The 20,605-nt window shown below is 42.2% G+C and overlaps 2 protein-coding genes across 2 annotated transcripts; one reads left to right on the top strand and one right to left on the bottom strand.

The window, feature by feature from the left end:
* Positions 1-1,966: 1,966 nt before the first annotated feature.
* khk (ketohexokinase) lies at positions 1,967-11,288 on the top strand (the record flags this gene model as incomplete). The annotated part of the gene is made up of 9 exons (XM_079218333.1): positions 1,967-2,067; positions 3,755-3,871; positions 4,905-5,039; positions 5,251-5,385; positions 8,231-8,303; positions 9,384-9,530; positions 9,619-9,707; positions 10,033-10,190; positions 10,845-11,288. 9 exons carry the CDS (start codon positions 1,967-1,969, stop codon positions 10,943-10,945), a joined length of 1,056 nt encoding a protein of 351 aa, XP_079074459.1. The 3' UTR covers positions 10,946-11,288.
* Positions 11,289-12,761: 1,473 nt separating this feature from the next.
* pltp (phospholipid transfer protein) lies at positions 12,762-19,913 on the bottom strand (the record flags this gene model as incomplete). The annotated part of the gene is made up of 14 exons (XM_079218192.1): positions 12,762-12,848; positions 12,968-13,044; positions 13,179-13,242; positions 13,325-13,367; positions 15,246-15,313; positions 15,416-15,580; positions 16,862-16,921; positions 17,027-17,203; positions 17,284-17,439; positions 17,549-17,612; positions 17,854-18,009; positions 19,018-19,146; positions 19,230-19,329; positions 19,790-19,913. The coding sequence occupies 14 exons, from the start codon at positions 19,911-19,913 to the stop codon at positions 12,762-12,764; spliced, it is 1,470 nt and encodes a 489-aa protein (XP_079074318.1).
* Positions 19,914-20,605: the final 692 nt, after the last annotated feature.

The raw sequence follows: 20,605 nt of genomic DNA, 5'->3' as shown, positions 1-20,605 counted from the left end.
GGATTGATATATACAAAATTAACTTTTCTTATCATTACCTCATCAGTAAATACTGAAAAACATTGTGCTTTACAGAAAATGAAGCAGCACTCAATTCTCCTCACGACCCCAGAGTTTGTTCCTGTCATGCAGGCAGCGCCATCAGTTGTGCATTTTATATTCAGTTTAATTAAATTATCCTAAAAACCCGGAGTCTCCCCATATTAGGATGGTTTGACCCAACCTGCACACGCTGCTGAATACATGGAGGACAAGTGCACAACAAGTTGAAACCAGAGCCGCGAAATAACGACACTCCGCTGGATAAAAAAGTCCCTTCAAAATAAAACCACAGGCTGAAAAGAAAACACACAGTAACAAACACTTTTGTGAGACTACTACAAGTACTTGTAGTACTGTAGTACTTTACACTGTAGTACTAGTAGTACTTGTAGTACTCCCTCCTGTAACTGTCCGCAGCTGTCTCGGCTTTGTAAAGAAGGTCAATCTTACCGCGTGTCTCTTCTCACTGAGAACTGAACAGGAACTGTTTCCTGCTTCTCTCCGATGACGTCATGTAAAGGGCGGAGCTCTGTCACGCATGCAGCGGCCCACTTGCTCTGTGTCTAACACACGCACACATACACAGGGCGGCGTGGTGGCCAAGTGGTAAGGCGTTGGTCTCGTAAACCAAAGATCATGGGTTCAATTCCCATCCATGCCTAAATTGAGGAACTGATTTCCTTGAGATCTGTATTGTGAAAAAATGTATTTAACATTTAAGAAAAATGAAGCTAATTATTTGTAAAAGTGCGCCGTTTCTCATCCAATAGCTTCCAGTAATAATATTATTTTGAGTTATATTTTGAGACACAGGAGAGACCATATAAATAACACTGAGGAGGAAATGTTTTATTTCCCCCAACCCTGAAGTCTAACCGGGATCAAACAATAGCTTGTTTCAACATTTTTAGGATGTTTTATATTTTGAAGCGTTTATATCCGTAGACCTCCTCTCTTTTAACATAAAGTAGTGTTTTATTCAGTCTGCACACAGAATGCAGTGAGTAAAGTATGCAATCTAGTATACAATATGACTGAAAAGGCTGAGGCAGAAGCATAATGATGATATATTCCCATCCTACCTTGTTATCAAGATAAGTACAGAGAAAACATATATTTCATTCACACTTGTAACCCTCACAAATATCTTTATAAACAATCCCGTTAAAAAACAAAAATGAATCACACATTCTTACATTTATGTCTATTTTATATGTATAACTTAATTCCAACAATAGAGATATTTGACACCCTTTGATGAAATCAAAATCTTTCTGATTATCATCCTATGAATCAACTATTTGGTCACATTACAATTTTAAAACACGATCAAGTCGACACTTCCAGGTGTTTCATGGACTGTTTTCTGTATATTTTCATGATGGGATTATAATCTGCATTATAAACCACAACAACAAAGAAGGGAAAGAGACATTATGATGTGAGAACGTGTTTAATTCAGTGTAACCTGAACAATAACACAGTTTATAGCTCTGTACTCTGTGACTATCCCTTGGTTTCACTTTCATATCCCTTCTTATATTTTATTCCAACCTCGTTAATGAAGTAAAATACTATGAACCGGGTTGTTTATGTCGCTATGACGCAACACTGTAACAACACGGACGAAGTATCAAGACGATCTTCTTTGTAGTTTCACCGCTGCACACTGACGTCACTAACATCCGCCTGCCGTCGCGTCATAACACGCGGTTTTTGAAAGGGGACGTTCTATGTGTGTGTGTGTGTTTGTGTGAGTGTTTGTGTGTGTGTGTGTGTGTGTGTGTGTGTGTGTGTGTGTGTGTGTGTGTGTGTGTGTGTGTGTCAAAGTCCAGCCTGCAGCTGCGTGAGTGTCACACGCACAAGCACACGCACGCACACACGCGCGCGCGCACTTTGAACCGGGAGTTTAGTGCGACTCGACATGGAGGAGCAGAAGAAGAAGAAGATTCTGTGCGTGGGTCTGGTGTGTCTGGACATCATCAACGTGGTCGACAAATACCCGGAAGAAGACACGGACAGCAGGTTAGCACGCGCACGTGCACGCGCACACACACAGACCCACCGACCACTAACCAATCAGAGCTCAGGGTGAAGTAAACAGATCCCTAACAATCATCATTCAAGTCACGTGTTTGATTCCAGTGGGTCTAAAGGAAAGGCAGCTGGTGTTAGAATATATTGTAGAACTATTTCATATTGCAAGGTTGCTATATTGCATATGTAATGTGCTGAAGTTCAGGTTGTATTATTGTGATTGATTTTTTAATATGAAGGGTAGTAATTTGTACTTTTCTCCGTGGCTTAGTGGTAGTTCAGAGGACAGTTAAAGTTCAAAGTCAGTGGTTCAATTCCCACCCAGAACGCTAGTTCTGCTATTTTTATATCAGCAGTCAATAAGTGATGTTTTCATAATGAAGATGGATAACTTTTCGTGATAATGTCGTCAAAAGACACACTAACCCTTGTGTGTAGTGATTCACTGTAACACAATGAGCATTAACAGTCGTGTTTATGGGTGTATGTATGGAAGCCCGTTCCCGTACAAAAAAAGTCATAATTATGAGATAAAAAGTCATAACCTCCTTTGAGAAACACATGCAACCGCTACATTAATAGCAATGCTATTATTTGTTGAGCTAAATCGTCAACAGTTACGCTTGCATGTGGTTTGCATGGTTAGACCGGCGAGGGGTTGAAGAGACAACGCAGATAACAGGAAGGAGAAAAGTATTAGTTAATTAGGACTTTTTATCTCATAATTTCGACTTTATTATCTTAGAACCATGACTTTTTTTTTAAATGTTGCGGAAACGGGCTTCCATATGATGTGCTACACATTGTAGAATATCGTTATGATGACAGAGATGAACGTCCGTAGTCTTTCAAATAAAACCTGTGAGAACGGTTTACAGAAATCAACTATTCACTGACCGTGTCACGGTTTACTGAGGGTCAAACGTTTACTCACCGATCAATAATTTACAGACAGTTCCTTCACTAGCCGTTTACAGAATCCAACTATTCACTGACCGTTGAACCGTTTATTTGTTCTCCTGCAGAACCGTTCCCACTACTACGTTCCTAGGAACAGTGTTTGGATTTTATTTTGAAGGGAAATCCATGACGTGTGACATTTTATTCTGAAGGTGAATCTACACAGACATGAGAGCAGAGCTTGAACAGATTTTTGTACCAATTGATCGCATTGATCACGAACGTCGCCGCGTAGTATGGAGCTAAATCCAGGTCATGTGTTTTGTTCATTTGAAAAAAATATTTGAACCTGAAAAATCAACTTTTATTGTTGAACTTTGGAAAATAAATTTTTTTTTCAGTTTTCAGTAACAGATTTTATATTTGCAACTTTCACTCTCTTTTTTTTTTTTTTTACAGTTTCCAATATTTTTTTTCCGGGTTGAAATCCTGATGTTGATTTGAGCCCGAAAAAAAATATTCAAAACTGTTATCCTCTAGGAATGGTATCATATCCCAGCATGCACCTCTGCGGATTAATGTTCTTTGATATTGATTCTCGATATCGGCTTTTTGGAAATAAAACGCCACGTATAGTCTCCACACGGAGAACCTTCCCCCGTTTCTTCGGTGATATTGATCGTTGATGCGGTGATGCCATCACTCTCTGCGGTGATGTCATCATTCTATGCGGTGATGTCATCACTCTCTGTGATGATGTCATCACTCTCTGCAGGTGTTTGTCGCAGCGTTGGCAGCGAGGAGGAAACGCGTCTAACTCCTGCACGGTGCTGTCGCTGCTCGGAGCGCCGAGCGCCTTCATGGGCTCGCTGTCTGCTGGACCCGTGGCCGAGTGAGTAGTGATCAATACGTCCACCAATAACATGGCCGAGTGAGTAGTGATCAATACGTCCACCAATAACATGGCCGAGTGAGTAGTGATCAATACGTCCACCAATAACATGGCCGAGTGAGTAGTGATCAATACGTCCACCAATAGCATGGCCGAGTGAGTAGTGATCAATACGTCCACCAATAACATGGCTGAAGTCTCCTCCAGACTTCAGAAACTCCACAGGTCCTCGTTTCCTCGTCTCCTTTCTCTCTCCTCATTTCCACGTTTCATCTGTTCTTGTTTCCTCGTCTCCTCTCTTTCTTGTTGTTTCATCGTCTCCTTCCTGCTTGTTTCTTTGTCTCCTCTCTGCCTCCTTGTTTCTTTGTCTCCTTTCTTCCTTCTTGTTTCCTCGTCTTCTTTCTCTCTCCTCATTTCCACGTATTTCTTCTTGTTTCCTCGTCTCCTCTCTTTCTTGTTGTTTCCTCGTCTCCTTCCTACGTGTATTTGTCTCCTCTCTGCCTCCTTGTTTCCTCGTCTCCTCTCTTTCTTCTTGTTTCCCTGTCTCCTTACTTGTTTCATCGTCTCCTCTCTTTCTTCTTGTTTCCATGTCTCCTTCCTACTTGTTCCTTTGTCTCCTCTCTGCCTCCTTGTTTCCTCATCTCTTCTCTTTCTTCTTGTTTTCTCGCCTCCTCTCTTTCTTCTTGTTTCCTCGTCCCCTCTCTTTCTTCTTGTTTCCTCGTCTCCTCCACTCTTTCTTTTTGTTTCATTGCATCCTTTTCTCTAAATTTTTCCTTGTCTCCTTCCTCTTTCCTTGTCTTCTTTCTCTCTCTTTGTTTCCACCTCTCGTTTGTCCACAGAGATCCTCAGTTAAGGGTTAAGACACAAAAGAGTTTCCTGTCTGTAGTTTTATTGTGAAGGACAGAGGAGATGGTGAAACAGTTTCCTGTCTGTAGTTTTATTGTGAAGGACAGAGGAGATGGTGAAACAGTTTCCTGTCTGTAGTTTTATTGTGAAGGACAGAGAAGATGGTGAAACAGTTTCCTGTCTGTAGTTTTATTTTGGAGGATTTTCAGAAGTTCCATATCGATGTGTCTCTGGTGTCTGAGCACGCTCAGTGTGTCCTTCCAGCCTCGGTGGTCGTCAGCAACATCAGCACAGGAAGCCGCACCATCCTGCACATGAACAGGTGTGTGTGTGTGTGTGTGTGTGTGTGTGTGTGTGTGTGTGTGTGTGTGTGTGTGTGTGTGTGTGTGTGTCACTAACTGTATTTATTTCAGGAACATCATCATCGTCGTCGCCGTCCCACCAATGAGGAGACAGTTTTCTGCCCGTCCGTGGTTTTATTTTGGAGGCCAGAGTTGATATGAAGCAGTTTCCTGTCTCTCTGTGTCTGTCAGTTTCATCATGGCCGACTTCTCGCGGCGTGCGGTCGACGTCTCCGCGGTGGTTTGGCAGATGGACGGTGAAACTCCGTCTGCCTGTTGCGTTGTTTGTCCGTCCAGCGGATCTCGAACCGTCGTGCTCTACGACACGTAAGACGCCCCGACGCCCGGCAGCGTTCACTGAATACCTCCAATCAATCGCCACTCCGATCAGTCGGATTGCATCAACCAATCAATCAATCAATCGATCAGCAGCAGCGTCCATCGTTACCTTCAACACCTCAATGACAAATATACACATTTTAGAGAACAGATTACAGCGTTTACTCATAGCAGCTGGTTTACAGCCTATATAAGGTTAGTTTAAGTCACGTGACTAACCTTAATGCTAGTCACGTGACTAACTTAAATGCCAGTCACGTGACTAACTTAAATGCCAGTCACGTGACTAACTTAAATGCCAGTCACGTGACTAACTTAAATGCCAGTCACGTGACTAACTTAAATGCCAGTCACGTGACTAACTTAAATGCCAGTCATGTGACTAACTTAAATGCCAGTCATGTGACTAACTTAAATGCCAGTCACGTGACTAACTTAAATGCCAGTCACGTGACTAACTTAAATGCCAGTCACATGACTAACTTAAATGCTAGTCACGTGACTAACCTTAATGCCAGTCACGTGACTAACTTAAATGCCAGTCACGTGTCTAACTTAAATGCCAGTCACGTGACTAACCTTAATGCCAGTCACGTGACTAACCTTAATGCTAGTCACGTGACTAACTTTAATGCTAGTCACGTGACTAACTTAAATGCTAGTCACGTGACTAACTTTAATGCTAGTCACGTGACTAACTTAAATGCTAGTCATGTGACTAACTTTAATGCTAGTCACGTGACTAACCTTAATGCTAGTCACGTGACTAACTTAAATGCCAGTCACGTGACTAACTTAAATGCTAGTCACGTGACTAACTTAAATGCTAGTCACGTGACTAACTTAAATGCTAGTCACGTGACTAACTTAAATGCTAGTCACGTGACTAACTTAAATGCCAGTCACGTGACTAACCTTAATGCTAGTCACGTGACTAACTTTAATGCTAGTCACGTGACTAACTTTAATGCTAGTCACGTGACTAACTTTAATGCTAGTCACGTGACTAACTTAAATGCTAGTCACGTGACTAACCTTAATGCTAGTCACGTGACTAACTTAAATGCCAGTCACGTGACTAACCTTAATGCTAGTCACGTGACTAACTTTAATGCTAGTCACGTGACTAACTTTAATGCTAGTCACGTGACTAACTTTAATGCTAGTCACGTGACTAACTTTAATGCTAGTCACGTGACTAACTTTAATGCTAGTCACGTGACTAACTTTAATGCTAGTCACGTGACTAACTTTAATGCTAGTCACGTGACTAACTTTAATGCTAGTCACGTGATTGTGAGCTACGTGAGTGCAGTTTTTTTGTTTCTACTCATTGTTTAAGTTGTACATTTGTAATATCCTCGTGTACATGAAGATTTAAAAGCATAGACATTAGCGATTCAGGTGAGTCTGGCCCTTTTTGGTCGTCACTCGGTTAGGACACGCCCCCTCATAATCTGAAGCTCCGCCTTCCTGGTATAAGCCCCGCCAATCTGCCGCCGCATGCGCTGAGGTGATTTGTGAACGCTGGTTGACCCGCCTGAAGGAAGCATGACCACCCGGTCCTGGTCCTGGTCCTGGTCCTGGTCCTGGTCCTGGTCCTGGTCTAATGACCCACTGCAGAGCGAGAAGTCGAGGTCCTAATTGAGCGGAGGTCACCTGACCTTATTTATGTTTCATTTGTTTGTTCTTTGATTGAACATTAGTAAAACAATACAATCGCGGATGCAAGGATGCTACAGGAGGAGCTGCAAGTCAACGAAAAGTCTTAAATATAAAAGAGATTTCCCATCTGTGGTGAAAATCAACCTTTTAATGTGATGTGAAACACTTAAATGTCTTTAAACATTCATTAAACAGATACTTGGAATAATTCAATTGAATGGGCAGAGCTCTTTCACCACAAATGGTTAGGAGGTCTGACCCAGAAGGAAAGTTTAACAGTCTTATACACATTCAAACTTAGTCGGGTCTCATGCCTTAGTGTGTGTATGTATATATATATATATATATATATACACTGACAGTCCACTGTTCCTTTAAATGTGCGTTTCCGCGTTCTTCTCACTGAGCTTCTTTACAAACTCGTCAGTTTGAGTCTCTGCAGGTTTTAATTGTGTTTTAATTCACTTCATTAATTTCATATCTCTGATGTTCAGAACGACCTTGTTCACCCTGAAATATGTTCAGAAATCAAACAGGTTTTTAATCTGCTGTCTGTGAGGAGTTTCCTTCCAAAATAATCAAATCGGATTTAATAAATATACCCAAAAAAAAAACTTCAGTTACCGCCTTCATTAAAGGCAAAATAGAAATCATTAAAAACTCTGTAGATAATGGAAGACTTTATTTTTGTTTGTCTTTTGATGACTTTGGAAGTGAACTCTTCACATGTTAAGTCTGTGAATGTAAATAAAATCACATGTTTCATGGTGACTGTTGGACTTTAGAGAGAAGAGTCATTTATCATCATGTAGGATGATCATAACAACATTTTCACGTCCAGAAACGTGACTCAAAATTCACAATAAATTCATTCCAAATTGTAAAATGTCTTCACCCCAAAGTCCTGACAGAGATCTTTAAAAAGTTGTAATTGCTGAAATTGTTTTACAGATTTATTTATATATATTTTGTCTCCACAAAACACAGTAGTACTTTCCATTGATGTAATTGATTTTTGTATCGACCATTTTACTGATAAGTCTTCTCTGGTCCGATGATGTCATAGTGATGTCATCAGCCTGGGAGACTCTTTATAACTTGTGAGTGATGAAGGTGTTTCTGGATCATCTTCATGGGGAACGTGACCTCTGACCTTGTTGTCCGTCAGGAACCTTCCTGATGTCACAGCGGAGGATTTCTCCAAAGTCGATCTCCGTAAATTCAAGTGGATCCACTTGGAGGTGAGCAGCAGTTCGGGTCTGAGACTGAAACTGACAGACTAGCCTGACTAAACCAGACTAATACAACTAAACCAGACTAATACAACTAAACCAGACTAATACAACTAAACCAGACTAACATACTAAACCAGACTAATACAACTAAACCAGACTAATACAACTAAACCAGACTAACATACTAAACCAGACTAATATAACTAAACCAGACTAATACAACTAAACCAGACTAACATACTAAACCAGACTAATATAACTAAACCAGACTAATACAACTAAACCAGACTAACATACTAAACCAGACTAACAAACTAAACCAGACTAATCTGAGTAAACAAGACTATCCTGACTAAACCTGACTAATAAACTAAACCAGACTAATAAACTAAACCAGACTAACAAACTAAACCAGACTCATCTGAGTAAACAAGACTATCCTGACTAAACCTGACTAATATAACTAAACCAGACTATTATAACTAAACCAGACTAACAAACTCAACCAGACTAATCTGAGTAAACAAGACTACCCTGACTAATATAACTAAACCAGGTTAATATACTAAACCAGACTAATATACTAAACCAGACTAATATAACTAAACCAGACTAATATAATTAACCAGACTAATATGACTAAACCAGACTAGCCTGACCAAACCAGACTAATATAACTAAACCAAACTAATATAACTAAACCAGACTAATATAACTAAACCAGACTTAATCTGAGTCTGTGGATCCACTTGGAGGTGAGCAGCAGTTCGGGTCTGAGACTGAAACTGACAGACTAGCCTGACTAAACCAAACTAATATAACTAAACCAGACTTATCTGATTAAACAAATCTAATCTGAATAAACTGGATAACCGAGACTAAGCAAGAATAATCTGACAAAACCAGAGTAGCCACCCTAATCTGACTAAACCAGACTAACATGACTAAAGCAGACTAATCTGATTAAACCAGACTAACTGGGCTACACCAAACCTGACACAAACCTGACACACAAGGTCAAATGTAGCTTCCCTCCTTCACAGAACAAACAGAATATTACAGCATTCCAGTGTTTTACTGTTGCAGGGCCGGAATGCTGAGGAGCAGGTGAAGATGGTCCAGCAGGTGGAGACGTACAACAGCTCTCTGCCGCCGCCGCAGAGGATCACCGTCTCCGTGGAGGTGGAGAAGACCAGAGAACCGCTGTATCAGCTGTTTCCTCACGGTGACGTGGTGCGGGTCTTTAAGAGGAGGCTTCTCGCGCTGGTTACTTCCACCTGAGCGGCTGTTCGAGTGTCTTCAGGTGCTCTTGTCATTTCAGGTGTTTGTCAGTAAAGACGTGGCCCGGCACTTCGGCTTCCTGACGACCGAAGCCGCTCTGAAAGGACTCTACGGTCGGGTCAAACCGGGGTGAGCGGACATTAGTAATCAACAGGACAGGCTTTGCAGCAAACAGCCCTTTAAAAAGCTAAGTGGGCCTCAAAAACACTGTTTAAAACTCCTAGGACATCAGTAACTGGGTCTCTTTCCCAGTGGAAGGCAACAGGAAAAAGTATTTTGTGCACGATGATGTAATGTGACTGACCTGGAAGTTGTACTTACACAAGTTGACCACCATGTAGAATTGGCGCTCTTCCTGCATCCAGTCTGTCTGGTTTGTCAGTTGTCTCTCAGGGCAGTCTCTTAGACCTGTCTCTCTCTCTCTTTCTCTCTCACCTGCCTGTCTCTCCCTCAGGGCTGTCCTGGTTTGTGCCTGGGCAGAAAAAGGAGCAGACGCTTTGGGTCCAGACGGTTTGGTCGTTCATTCCGATGCGTTTCCTCCTGAAACTCTGGTCGATACTCTCGGAGCCGGAGACACTTTCAACTCTGCCGTCATCTACACACTGTCCAACGGTGAGACGTTACACTGTGAGACATGACACTGTGAGACATGACACTGTCCAATGATGAGACATTATACTGTGAGACATGACACTGTCCAATGATGAGACATGACACTGTCCAATAGTGAGACATTATACTATGAGACATGACATTGTCCAATGATGAGACATGACACTGTCCAATAGTGAGACATTATACTATGAGACATGACACTGTCCAACGGTGAGACATGACACTGTCCAATGATGAGACATGACACTGTCCAATAGTGAGACATTATACTATGAGACATGACACTGTCCAACTGGGAGACATGACACTGTCCAATGGTGAGACATGACATTGTCCAATGGTGAGACATGACACTGTCCAATGGTGAGACATTAAATCGTCCAACGATGGAGAGACAGAGGACGGCACACAGAATCAGTTTAGAAAAAAAAGTTTTATATATTTATTTTTTATAAACAGATACCAAATCCTATCTGTCTCTGGATGAAAAAGGACACTAACATGGCTTTTATTTTGAAAGATTAGCGATGTTTTCGTAAATTTTCAGCAGATTTCCTGCTGACGTAGTTTCTTCAGTCTTCACTGCTCTCACATCAGATTCTGTCTGCAGGTCTTTCACTTTAAATGAATAAATACATGTTCAACCCATAGGTGGAGGTTTGAAGGACGCACTGACCTTCGGCTGCAGAGTCGCCGGCAGGAAGTGTGGGTTCCACGGTTATGACGGCATCGCCGAACACTTTGGCAACTGACTGAAGAGTTTAAAACAGCAATAAATTCTATTTAATTATCAGTTTGAAAATGAAAGCTTTGCATCAAGTGTCGGAGCTGCATGTTTACAATTTATCATTAACTATTTGTTAACTAATTAAAGTGGCAATAGTCTTTTGCTCGAACTTATGATTATGAAGTGAATTTTGATTGCACAATGTAACGGCTATAGATTAATGACGCCGTATGCGTTTACTTTGTTCCCTATCATTATCGCTTTTATGAAGGCTGGGTTTGCGGCAGAAAGAAAGAGGATGGCGCTTAACCTGTGGTCATACTTGTAAAAACTAATAAAATAACAAATAGGATTGTCAATTGAAACGTATTACAGCCACAATCCTTTTGTTCTTACCTTTCAAAATAAAAGCCTTGGACATATGTGCTTGCATTACTGCTTATGAGAGAGTTTCACCCAAGAAGTCTTGGCAACAGCGGCACCAACACTAAACTGATATAGAACATATTAATAATCTTATAAATAGAAAATATAAGGGGTGAGATGATACGTTACTCTTTGATAATTGATCTTCAGCTGATGTTACATAAACCTAACAAGCTGCTAATAGTAGTATAGTAGTTCAATAGTTGAACGTTAATTAACTGTTACCATTAATTAAGTATGATGCAGCAGGTGCATCAGGGGGCGACTCCTCTGGTTGTATAGAAGTATGTGCTTCATGTGTTAAAGCTGCATTCTCTCCCCTGACCACCAGGGGGTGACTCCTCTGGTTGTATAGAAGTCTATATAAATGACTCTACTTCTCTTGATGTATTCCCTCAGTAAACATTGTAAACATGAGTTTATGTCTCAATCTCTAGTTTCAAGTCTTCTTCAATACAGCATGATGTTCATTTAGTAAATAATTAGTACATTTTAAGTTTTTATTTGGCTTTGTTAATACAAACAATAGAGAGCGGCATTTCAACTGTGAGCTGAGAGCCACAATATGTTGTACTGATAGTTTTTTTTCACCTTTTATTGTTTCAGAAATTAGTCTGATCGTTCTCGGGGAGGAACCCCAGACAATGTACACCTATGCCTTTGCTCACAGGTCAAGGACGACACAAACATATTATCTTATAGAGTATGATGCATTGCTGCAGATTAAACGAGTCAACAGCGTATAAAGGAGTTTAAAACATTTACAGAAATACACGTATACATTAATACAGCAGTACTGTTAATCCAGAAACAACATATATAATAGAAAAACACAGACTGGGAACATTTTACCACCCCATGAATACTTTTAGTATTAAGTACATTTTGCTGACAATTATTACTTTTACGAGTAAGGTTTTAAATGCGGGACTTTGACATGTATTAAGTATTTTCACAATGTGGTATTGTAGGACTTTTACTTCAGTAAAGGATCAAAATACTTCTTCCACCGCTGCTGGTTTCCCTGGTCTACCGGTGGTTAAAGATAGCAATGCACAAGAAGCAGAGGAGGACTGCTAGCAAGAAACATGGATGCAAACAAGGGGCGCTTGATTTAAATGTGTGTGTGTGTGTGTGTGTGTGTATACATATATGTATATATATATATAATATACATATATGTGCAGTATATAGATATCTTTATATTTGTATATTATATATGTTTTTATGCATACATATATTACATACTGTACATATATACACATATATGTATGTATATATATATAATATACATATGTATTATGCATATAATATACAAATATATGTATATGCATGTCTCATATACATCAATGTCTCTCTCTGTAAACACTGTGTTATACATATATTCCCACTTTATTATATATACATGTATATGTTTAGTTGGTTTCTGTCTGGTTGCTCCCTTGGATCATTTCTCTCAGTCCTTTGCTGAAGTGAAGATTCGCTCCGATCAAGATGAAGCCCTGCAGAGATGAACACAACGGCGGTCAACACCAGGGGGCAGCAGCGAGTGAGGAAATGCAACGACAACACGGTACAAGAGAGGGCGAAGGCAATAAAGATGTTTATCAAACAGACTTACATTGTGATATTCAACTACTTCCTCTATGAAATCCATCCCGTCAGCCAGAGGGATCCGAACGCCTCTCTTTGTCCAGTCTGAACACACACACACACACACACACACACACACACACACACACACACACACACACACACACACACACACACACACAGTCAGTGTCACAGTGTGTTACTGTTAACGTTTCATATTTGATGAATCAGATTCTTACTGTTGATTAAAGGAACCACAGACATCTGCAGCATCGTCTTTAGAGGAGCCTGCAGAGGAATCAACTGACAGGCAGACGACTGTTACTTTTTACTGACTCAACACTAAAGTTGTGACTTGTGACTCGTAGCAGATAAACAAACTTACTGCCAGAGATTCCAGTGCCGATTGATTGGAGAATATTTTAAACCTGAAAGAAGACAACTCTGTTTCAGTCTGTGGTCATTTGGAGGTCATGAAACCACAGAGAGGCTGTGGCTTTAAAGCACAAAAAGGTCCAATTTCAGCGTTTTTACGGAACTAAGGAAACATTTTAAGGGATTCTGTACAACAACCGTAACTCTCTCACTGAGGAGAAAGTAAACGAGCTCCTCTTGCGGCGAGGTTTTTTTTCGGGTGTTTTTAGACGCTCATAAAAGAAGAAGAAAAGCCTGACAAACACGCCTTCCTATCCACGCCTTCCTAGCCACGCCGCCTAGTCACTTCTTCCTGGTTACGACTTCCTAGTCACGCCTTCCTAGCCACGCCTCCTAGTCACTTCTTCCTGGCTACGCCTTCCTAGTCACGCCTCCTAGTCACTTCTTCCTATTTACACATTCCTAGCCACGCCTTGCTAGCCACGCCTCCTAGTCACTTCTTCCTGGTTACGCCTTCCTAGTCATGCCTTCCTAGCCACGCCTCCTAGTCACTTCTTCCTGGTTACGCCTTCCTAGTCACGCCTTCCTAGCCACGCCTCCTAGTCACTTCTTCCTATTTACACATTCCTAGCCACGCCTTGCTAGCCACGCCTCTTAGTCACTTCTTCCTGGTTACGCCTTCCTAGTCATGCCTTCCTAGCCACGCCTCCTAGTCACTTCTTCCTGGTTACGCCTTCCTAGTCACGCCTTCCTAGCCACGCCTCCTAGTCACTTCTTCCTGGTTCCGCCTTCCTAGTCACGCCTTCCTAGCCACGCCTCCTAGTCACTTCTTCCTGGTTACACATTCCTAGCCACGCCTCCTAGTCACTTCTTCCTAGTTACACATTCCTAGCCACACCTCCTAGTCACGCCTTCCTAGTCACTTCTTCCTAGTTACACATTCCTATTCACTCCTTCCTAGTCACTTCTTCCTATCCACGCCTTCCTAGCCACGCTTCCTAGTCACTTCTTCCTAGTTACACCTTCCTAGCCACGCCTTCCTAGTCACTTCTTCCTAGTTACACCTTCCTAGTCACTTCTTTCAAGCCACGCCTTCCTAGTCACTTCTTCCTAGTTACACCTTCCTAGTCACGCCTTCCTATCCACGCCTTCCTAGCCACGCCTCCTAGTCACTTCTTCCTAGTTACACATTCCTAGCCACGCCTCCTAGTCACGCCTTCCTAGTGACTTCTTCCTAGTTACACATTCTTAGTCACGCCTTCCTGGTTACGCTTCCTAGTCATGCCTTCCTAGTCACGCCTTCCTAGCCACGCCTCCTAGTCACTTCTTCCTAGTTACGCCTTCCTAGTCATGTCTTCCTAGTCACTTCTTCCTAGTTACACCTTCCTAGTCATGCCTTCCTAGTCACGCCTTCCTAGTTACACCTTCCTAGTTACACCTTCCTAGTCACTCATTCCTAGTCGTGCCTTCCTAGTCACTCATTCCTAGTCATACCTTCCTAGTCACGCCTTCCTAGCCACGCCTCCTAGTCACTTCTTCCTAGTCACTTCTTCCTAACCACGTTTTCCTAGTCACTTCTTCCTAGCCATGCTTTCCTAGTCACTTCTTCCTAGCCATGCTTTCCTAGACACGCCTTCCTAGTCACTCATTCCTAGTCGTGCCTTCCTAGTCACGTCGTCCTAGTTACACCTTCCTAGTCACTCATTCCTAGTCACGCCTTCCTAGTTACACCTTCCTAGTTACACCTTCCTAGTCACTTCTTCTTAGCCACGTTTTCCTAGTCACTTCTTCCTAGCCATGGTTTCCTAGACACGCCTTCCTAGTCACGCCTTCCTAGTCACTTCTTCGTGTGTGTGTGTGTGTGTGTGTGTGTGTGTGTGTGTGTGTGTGTGTGTGTGTGTGTGTGTGTGTGTGTGTGTGTGTGTGTGTACCTGCGGAGGTCAGCATGAATGGCCAGACGTTTTCCCTTCATTGAAAACTTGGCATTAAACTTTGTTTCCTGCAGGAGAACAGAAACATGAAACAGTGGAGTAGAAACAGCTGTTGGATGTTTTGATCAGCAGGTGTGTGTGCGTGTGCGTGTGTGTGTGTGTGTGTGTACCATGGTCATGCTGCTGAGCTGGATCGGAGGCTGGCCTGGAGGCAGCACCATCACCAAAACGGTGGCTGTCATGACGACCGTCGCCCCGGACGTCTTGATGGTGGTTTTCGGCGGCGAGTTGACGGCGATCTTCAGCGAGAACGGCTTGTCCACCAGCGCCGGGTTCTACCGAGAACACGGGGAGAACATGAAGGAAAGTACACAGAACTGCACGTGTCTACAGGTTCAGGTAGATTCCTCAATACAGGTGTGGACAAAATAATGAGAACACCTGCACAGAACTGTCGAGTCAACAGAACACATTACAAATCTGCATCCAGTCGATTTACATTCCTCCTGCTAACACACCTCTACTGTGTTTCTACTATGTCTCTACTGTTTCTACTATGGCTCTACTGTTCCTAATATGTATATACTGTGTTTCTACTATGTCTCTACTGTTTCTACTATGTACTATCTACTGCGTATCTACTATGTTTCTATTTCTAATGTGTTTCTACTGTTTCTACTGTGTTTCTCTTTTGTTTCTACTATGTATCTGCTGTGTTTCTACTGTTTCTCTACTGTTTATACTATGTATGTACTGTGTTTCTACTGTGTTTCTACTGTGTTTCTCCTGTTTCTCTCCTGTTTCTACTATATATCTACTGTGTTTCTACTATTTCTACTGTGTATCTACTGTGTATCTACTTTGCTTCTACTGTGTTTTTACTCTGCATTTACTATGTTTATTCTGTTTCTACCGTGTATCTACTGTCTCTCAATTGAGTCCCTATGTCTCTACTACATTTCTAATGTCTCTCCACTGTGTCTCTATTGTGTATTTTCTGCATTTCTACAATGTGTCTCTACTACATTTCTAATGTATCTCTACTGTGTCTCTATTGAATCTTTACGTTGTCTCCACTGCATTTCTAATGCATCTCTACTGTGTCTCTATTGAGTCTTTACTGGGTCTTTATTGAGTCTTTACTGTGTCTCCACTGCCTTTCTAATTCAACTCTACTGTGTCTCTATTGTGTCTATATTGTGTCTTTAATGTGTCTCCACTGCATTTCTAATGCATCTCTACTGTGTCTCTATTGAGTCTTAACTGTGCATCTATTGAGTCTCTACTGTGTCTTCATTGCATTTCTAATTTATCTCTATTGTGTATCTATTGAGTCTTTACTGCACTGCATTTCTAATGCATCTCTACGGTGTCTCTATTGAGTCTTTACTTTGTCTCTATTGAGTCTTTACTGTGTCTCCACTACATTTATAATGTCTCTCCACTGTGTATCAACTGTGTCTCTATTGTGTCTTTTCTGCATTTCTACTGTATTTCTACAATGTGTCTCCACTGCATTTCTAATTTATCTCTACTGTGTCTCTATTGAGTCTTTACTGTGCCTCTATTGAGTCTTTACTGTGCCTCCACTGTGGTTCGGGGGTGTTTCTGCTCACCATCATCACGAGGGTTCCAAAGTAGGTGGTCCTCAACAGGCTCTCCATCTCTTGGGACATCTGAAGGGCGAGACGACACAAACAGAAGGTTTCGGGTTTCAGGTCTGGGGTTTTGGGGACAAGTAGAACGTTTGAGGGGTTTTGGAGGCCTGTGGTGGGTTTCACCTTCTCGTTGACGATGTGCATCTGGAAGACTCCTGCTTTGTAGTAGGAATACATCCCGCTGTCGAAGAAGTACTCGGACAAGGCGAGGTACACCATGCGGTCGTACTCTCTGATGACCGGGTCCACGGCGTAGTTCACCAGCGTGTCGTTGGGATCGGCCAGGTTGTAGAACATCCCCTACACACACCACGCACACGTTAGTGTTCCCGTCGGGTTACACGAAGACGAGGAGAGGAACCCGAGAGGAAGAGTCTCACCCTGAAGTGCATGTCGAGGCTCCTGGACGTCACCACCGGGTCGTCGATCAGAGAGTAATCAATACCGATATAGTAATCGACCTCCGTCCTCACGGGGATCGTCTCCAACAACGAGTTCACGTGAACCAGAGCGGCGTGATTCAGAGCGGGACAGATCTGAGGGACAGACAGGTCAGAGACAGACAGATCAGAGAGAGAGAGACAGGTCAGAGGTGGACAGACATGTCAGAGAGAGAGACAGGTGAGAGACAGACAGGTGACAGACCTTTTGGTTCAGGAGGAAGCGCATGCCCGTTGTCAGAAAGCTGGACAGGAAGCCGTAAACTTTCCTGAAAGAATAAAAATGGGCAGACAGTCGTTGATTGGCCGATTCTGTAGTCACATGACAACGAGGTGAAGAGTGAGAATTGATCAGCAATGATTGATCGTGATAAGACATTATTGGTAATTGATTATTGATCAGCAATTCCTAATTGTTATTGGTTACTGATCAGTCTTATCAACAGTAATCCTTATTGATCACTACATCAGTCGTATTAACAGTAATCATTATTGATCAGTGTGCTTTACCCGAGCGTTCCGGTGAACTTTGCCTTCATTTTGGCGATTTTGGCATCACAGGTGATGTTATTGATCTTCAGTCGTCCTTCATCGTCCCTGATCAGATTCAGAGCCGTGTTGATGTTCACTCCTTCAGCCGCCGCGTTGATGTTCCCTGTGTCGTAACTGACATACAGAAACACTTCACTGAGATCATACTACCACGTAAACAATGAGATGACCTTGATGCAGTGCACCACTTCCTGTCTCCACTATGTGGCGCTGAAGAACACGCACTGATTACAGGCTGTCACGCTGAGACCACCGAATGTAAATGTCATGTAAATGTCATGTAAATCTGCTCGTCTTTGTCACATGAGGCTGACTTCCTGTTGTCAGTAGGTGGCGCTATGACCCCCAACCTCAATAGGAGTAGTGTATATGTAAAGCCAAGCAATAACAGCTTCATGTGTTGTGGCGAAATCATGTAAATTTACACAAAAGCTCCAGAATTTGGCCTTGTGAAGGCCCTGACCTATGACATCGTTGTTCGAGGTATTGACTGGTTTTTAGTGTCACATTTGTTGGAGGGTTGTACCAAATAAATTAGAAACGAAATACTCAACAATACATGATAATATGTGCTGTAAAAGAAACATTAGAGTGATACTGACAGTGTGTTCTAGAGGTGAATGGAGATGGATGAATGGATGGATGGGTGGATTGATGGATGCATGGATGCATGGGTGGATGGATGGACGGATGGATGGATGGATGGATGGATGAATGGATGGGTGGGTGAAAGAATGGATGGATGGATTGATGGATGGACGCATGGACGCATGGATGGATTGATGGATGGAGGCATGGATGCATGGCTGGATGAATAGATGGATGGATGGACGCATGGACAGATGGACGGATTGATGGACGGATGCATGTGATGGATGGATGGATGATGAATGAATGGATGGATAGATGGAAGGAAGGAAGGATGGATGGATTGATGGATGGACGCATGGACGGATTGATGGATGGATGCATGGATGGATGGATTGATTGATGGATGGACGCATGGACGCACGGATGCATGGATGTATGGATGGATGGATAGATGGATGGATGGATGCATGAATGGATGGATGCAGTCACAGAAGTGTTAGTGTGGAGTCAGGTTTCTGGAGCAGGACTAACAAGAACCAGTAGAGGATCCGTCTGTAGAAACTCAGCGAGATCGATGAGTTCTGGACGTCGAACAACAACCCGACGTCAGGGATGAACTGCAGTTCAGCGTGAGTCAGATTCAACTCGGTTATCTTCACGCTGACGAGAGAAAGAGAAGATATCACTACGCGTCGAGTATTCAGAATCAAAGTATTTCTTTAAATACCGCGTAATGCCTGTACTTAGTGATGGTGTATTGGAAGCGTCCTTCTTTGCCCTGCATCTCTGGCATCGAAATGTTACTGATCTCTTCTTCAACGAACTTCTGAGTCTCAAACTTCACTGAAAACACAAAACACAAAAGTACTTGAACCATAAGACATACTTTGAGTACTACACTCAGCAGAAGTACAAGAGAACGAGAGAAGAACCGCTTCATGTGTCCACAGGTTTAATCTGTTTTATCAGTATTTATATCTGGATTATAATTGAATCTGAATTATAGTTCTAATCCAGATTACAGTTTTATATTTGTACTAGTTTAAATATGGGTTTTAAATCTTTTCAATTTCAAGTTTCTATTTGTCACATACTCAACATATTTCTACAATTGTTGCCCCCTGCAGGACTGTGGTCTTGACTCTAAGTACAAATATAATATATATAAAAATACAATACAACAACACAATATAAACAAAGAACATATGACAATATGTGCAAATGTTATCTATAGTACAGATGTTGCATACGGTCCACATATTAACAGGATGCAGGTGAATAATGGAGGCTAAGGAAACCTTACGCATTTCGAGTCCTTTGTCAGTGATTCGGATTTTGCAGCCGGCGGGTTGGGCGGCGGCCATGATGGAGAACACCAAAGGGAGGAGGAGGGACAACAGACAGGAAGTCATCGTGAGGCGAGACATCTCAACCTGAAACACAGAAGAAGAAGATTAAAATCATGGATCACATTGCTGGATTCTGTTTCTAGGTTCTAGGTCAAACTGTCCACAGACAAAATGTCCAAAAACAAAATGTCCAAAGACAAACTGTCCTCCAGTGTCGAAAAGAAGCTGCAACAGTGAAATGAGGTCCGAGGTCACAATGAGCAGATCTGAGGGGGTTTGTTCCTCCTGTTGCTCCACAACTCACAGCTGAACACATTCTAAGACTGTGCTGTCCATATCAACACCGCTCAACTTGAACTGGAGTTACCTCAGTTTCACAACACTCCTCCCCCTCATCTCTTTCTCTTTTCTCCTCCAGACCCTCCGGACCCACTTTCTCTCTCTGTAAAACAAACTGAACCGATGTAGTATAAACAGTCAAACAGGAAGAGAAGCTCAGTGATTGAGAACTCTGTTTACTTTCTATTTAAACTCATCCGTACATCTCTCACTCTGATTTTAATAGTGTTTTTTAATTTGTATTAATTTATTTTAATGTTGGCGACTCCTCTGGTTGTACAGAAGTCTATGCTTCATGTGTTAAAGCTGCATAATCTCCCGTGACCACCAGGGGGTGACTCCTGTGGTTGTTTAGAAGCCTATGCTTCATGTGTTAAAGCTGCATTATCTCTCCTGACCACCAGGGGGCAACTCCTCTGGTTGTTTAGAAG

The sequence above is a fragment of the Taurulus bubalis genome (genome assembly GCF_910589615.1).
Source record: "Taurulus bubalis genome assembly, chromosome: 5".
In the NCBI taxonomy this organism is placed as follows: domain Eukaryota; kingdom Metazoa; phylum Chordata; class Actinopteri; order Perciformes; family Cottidae; genus Taurulus; species Taurulus bubalis.
This window is presented reverse-complemented; position numbering and strand designations above follow the sequence as displayed.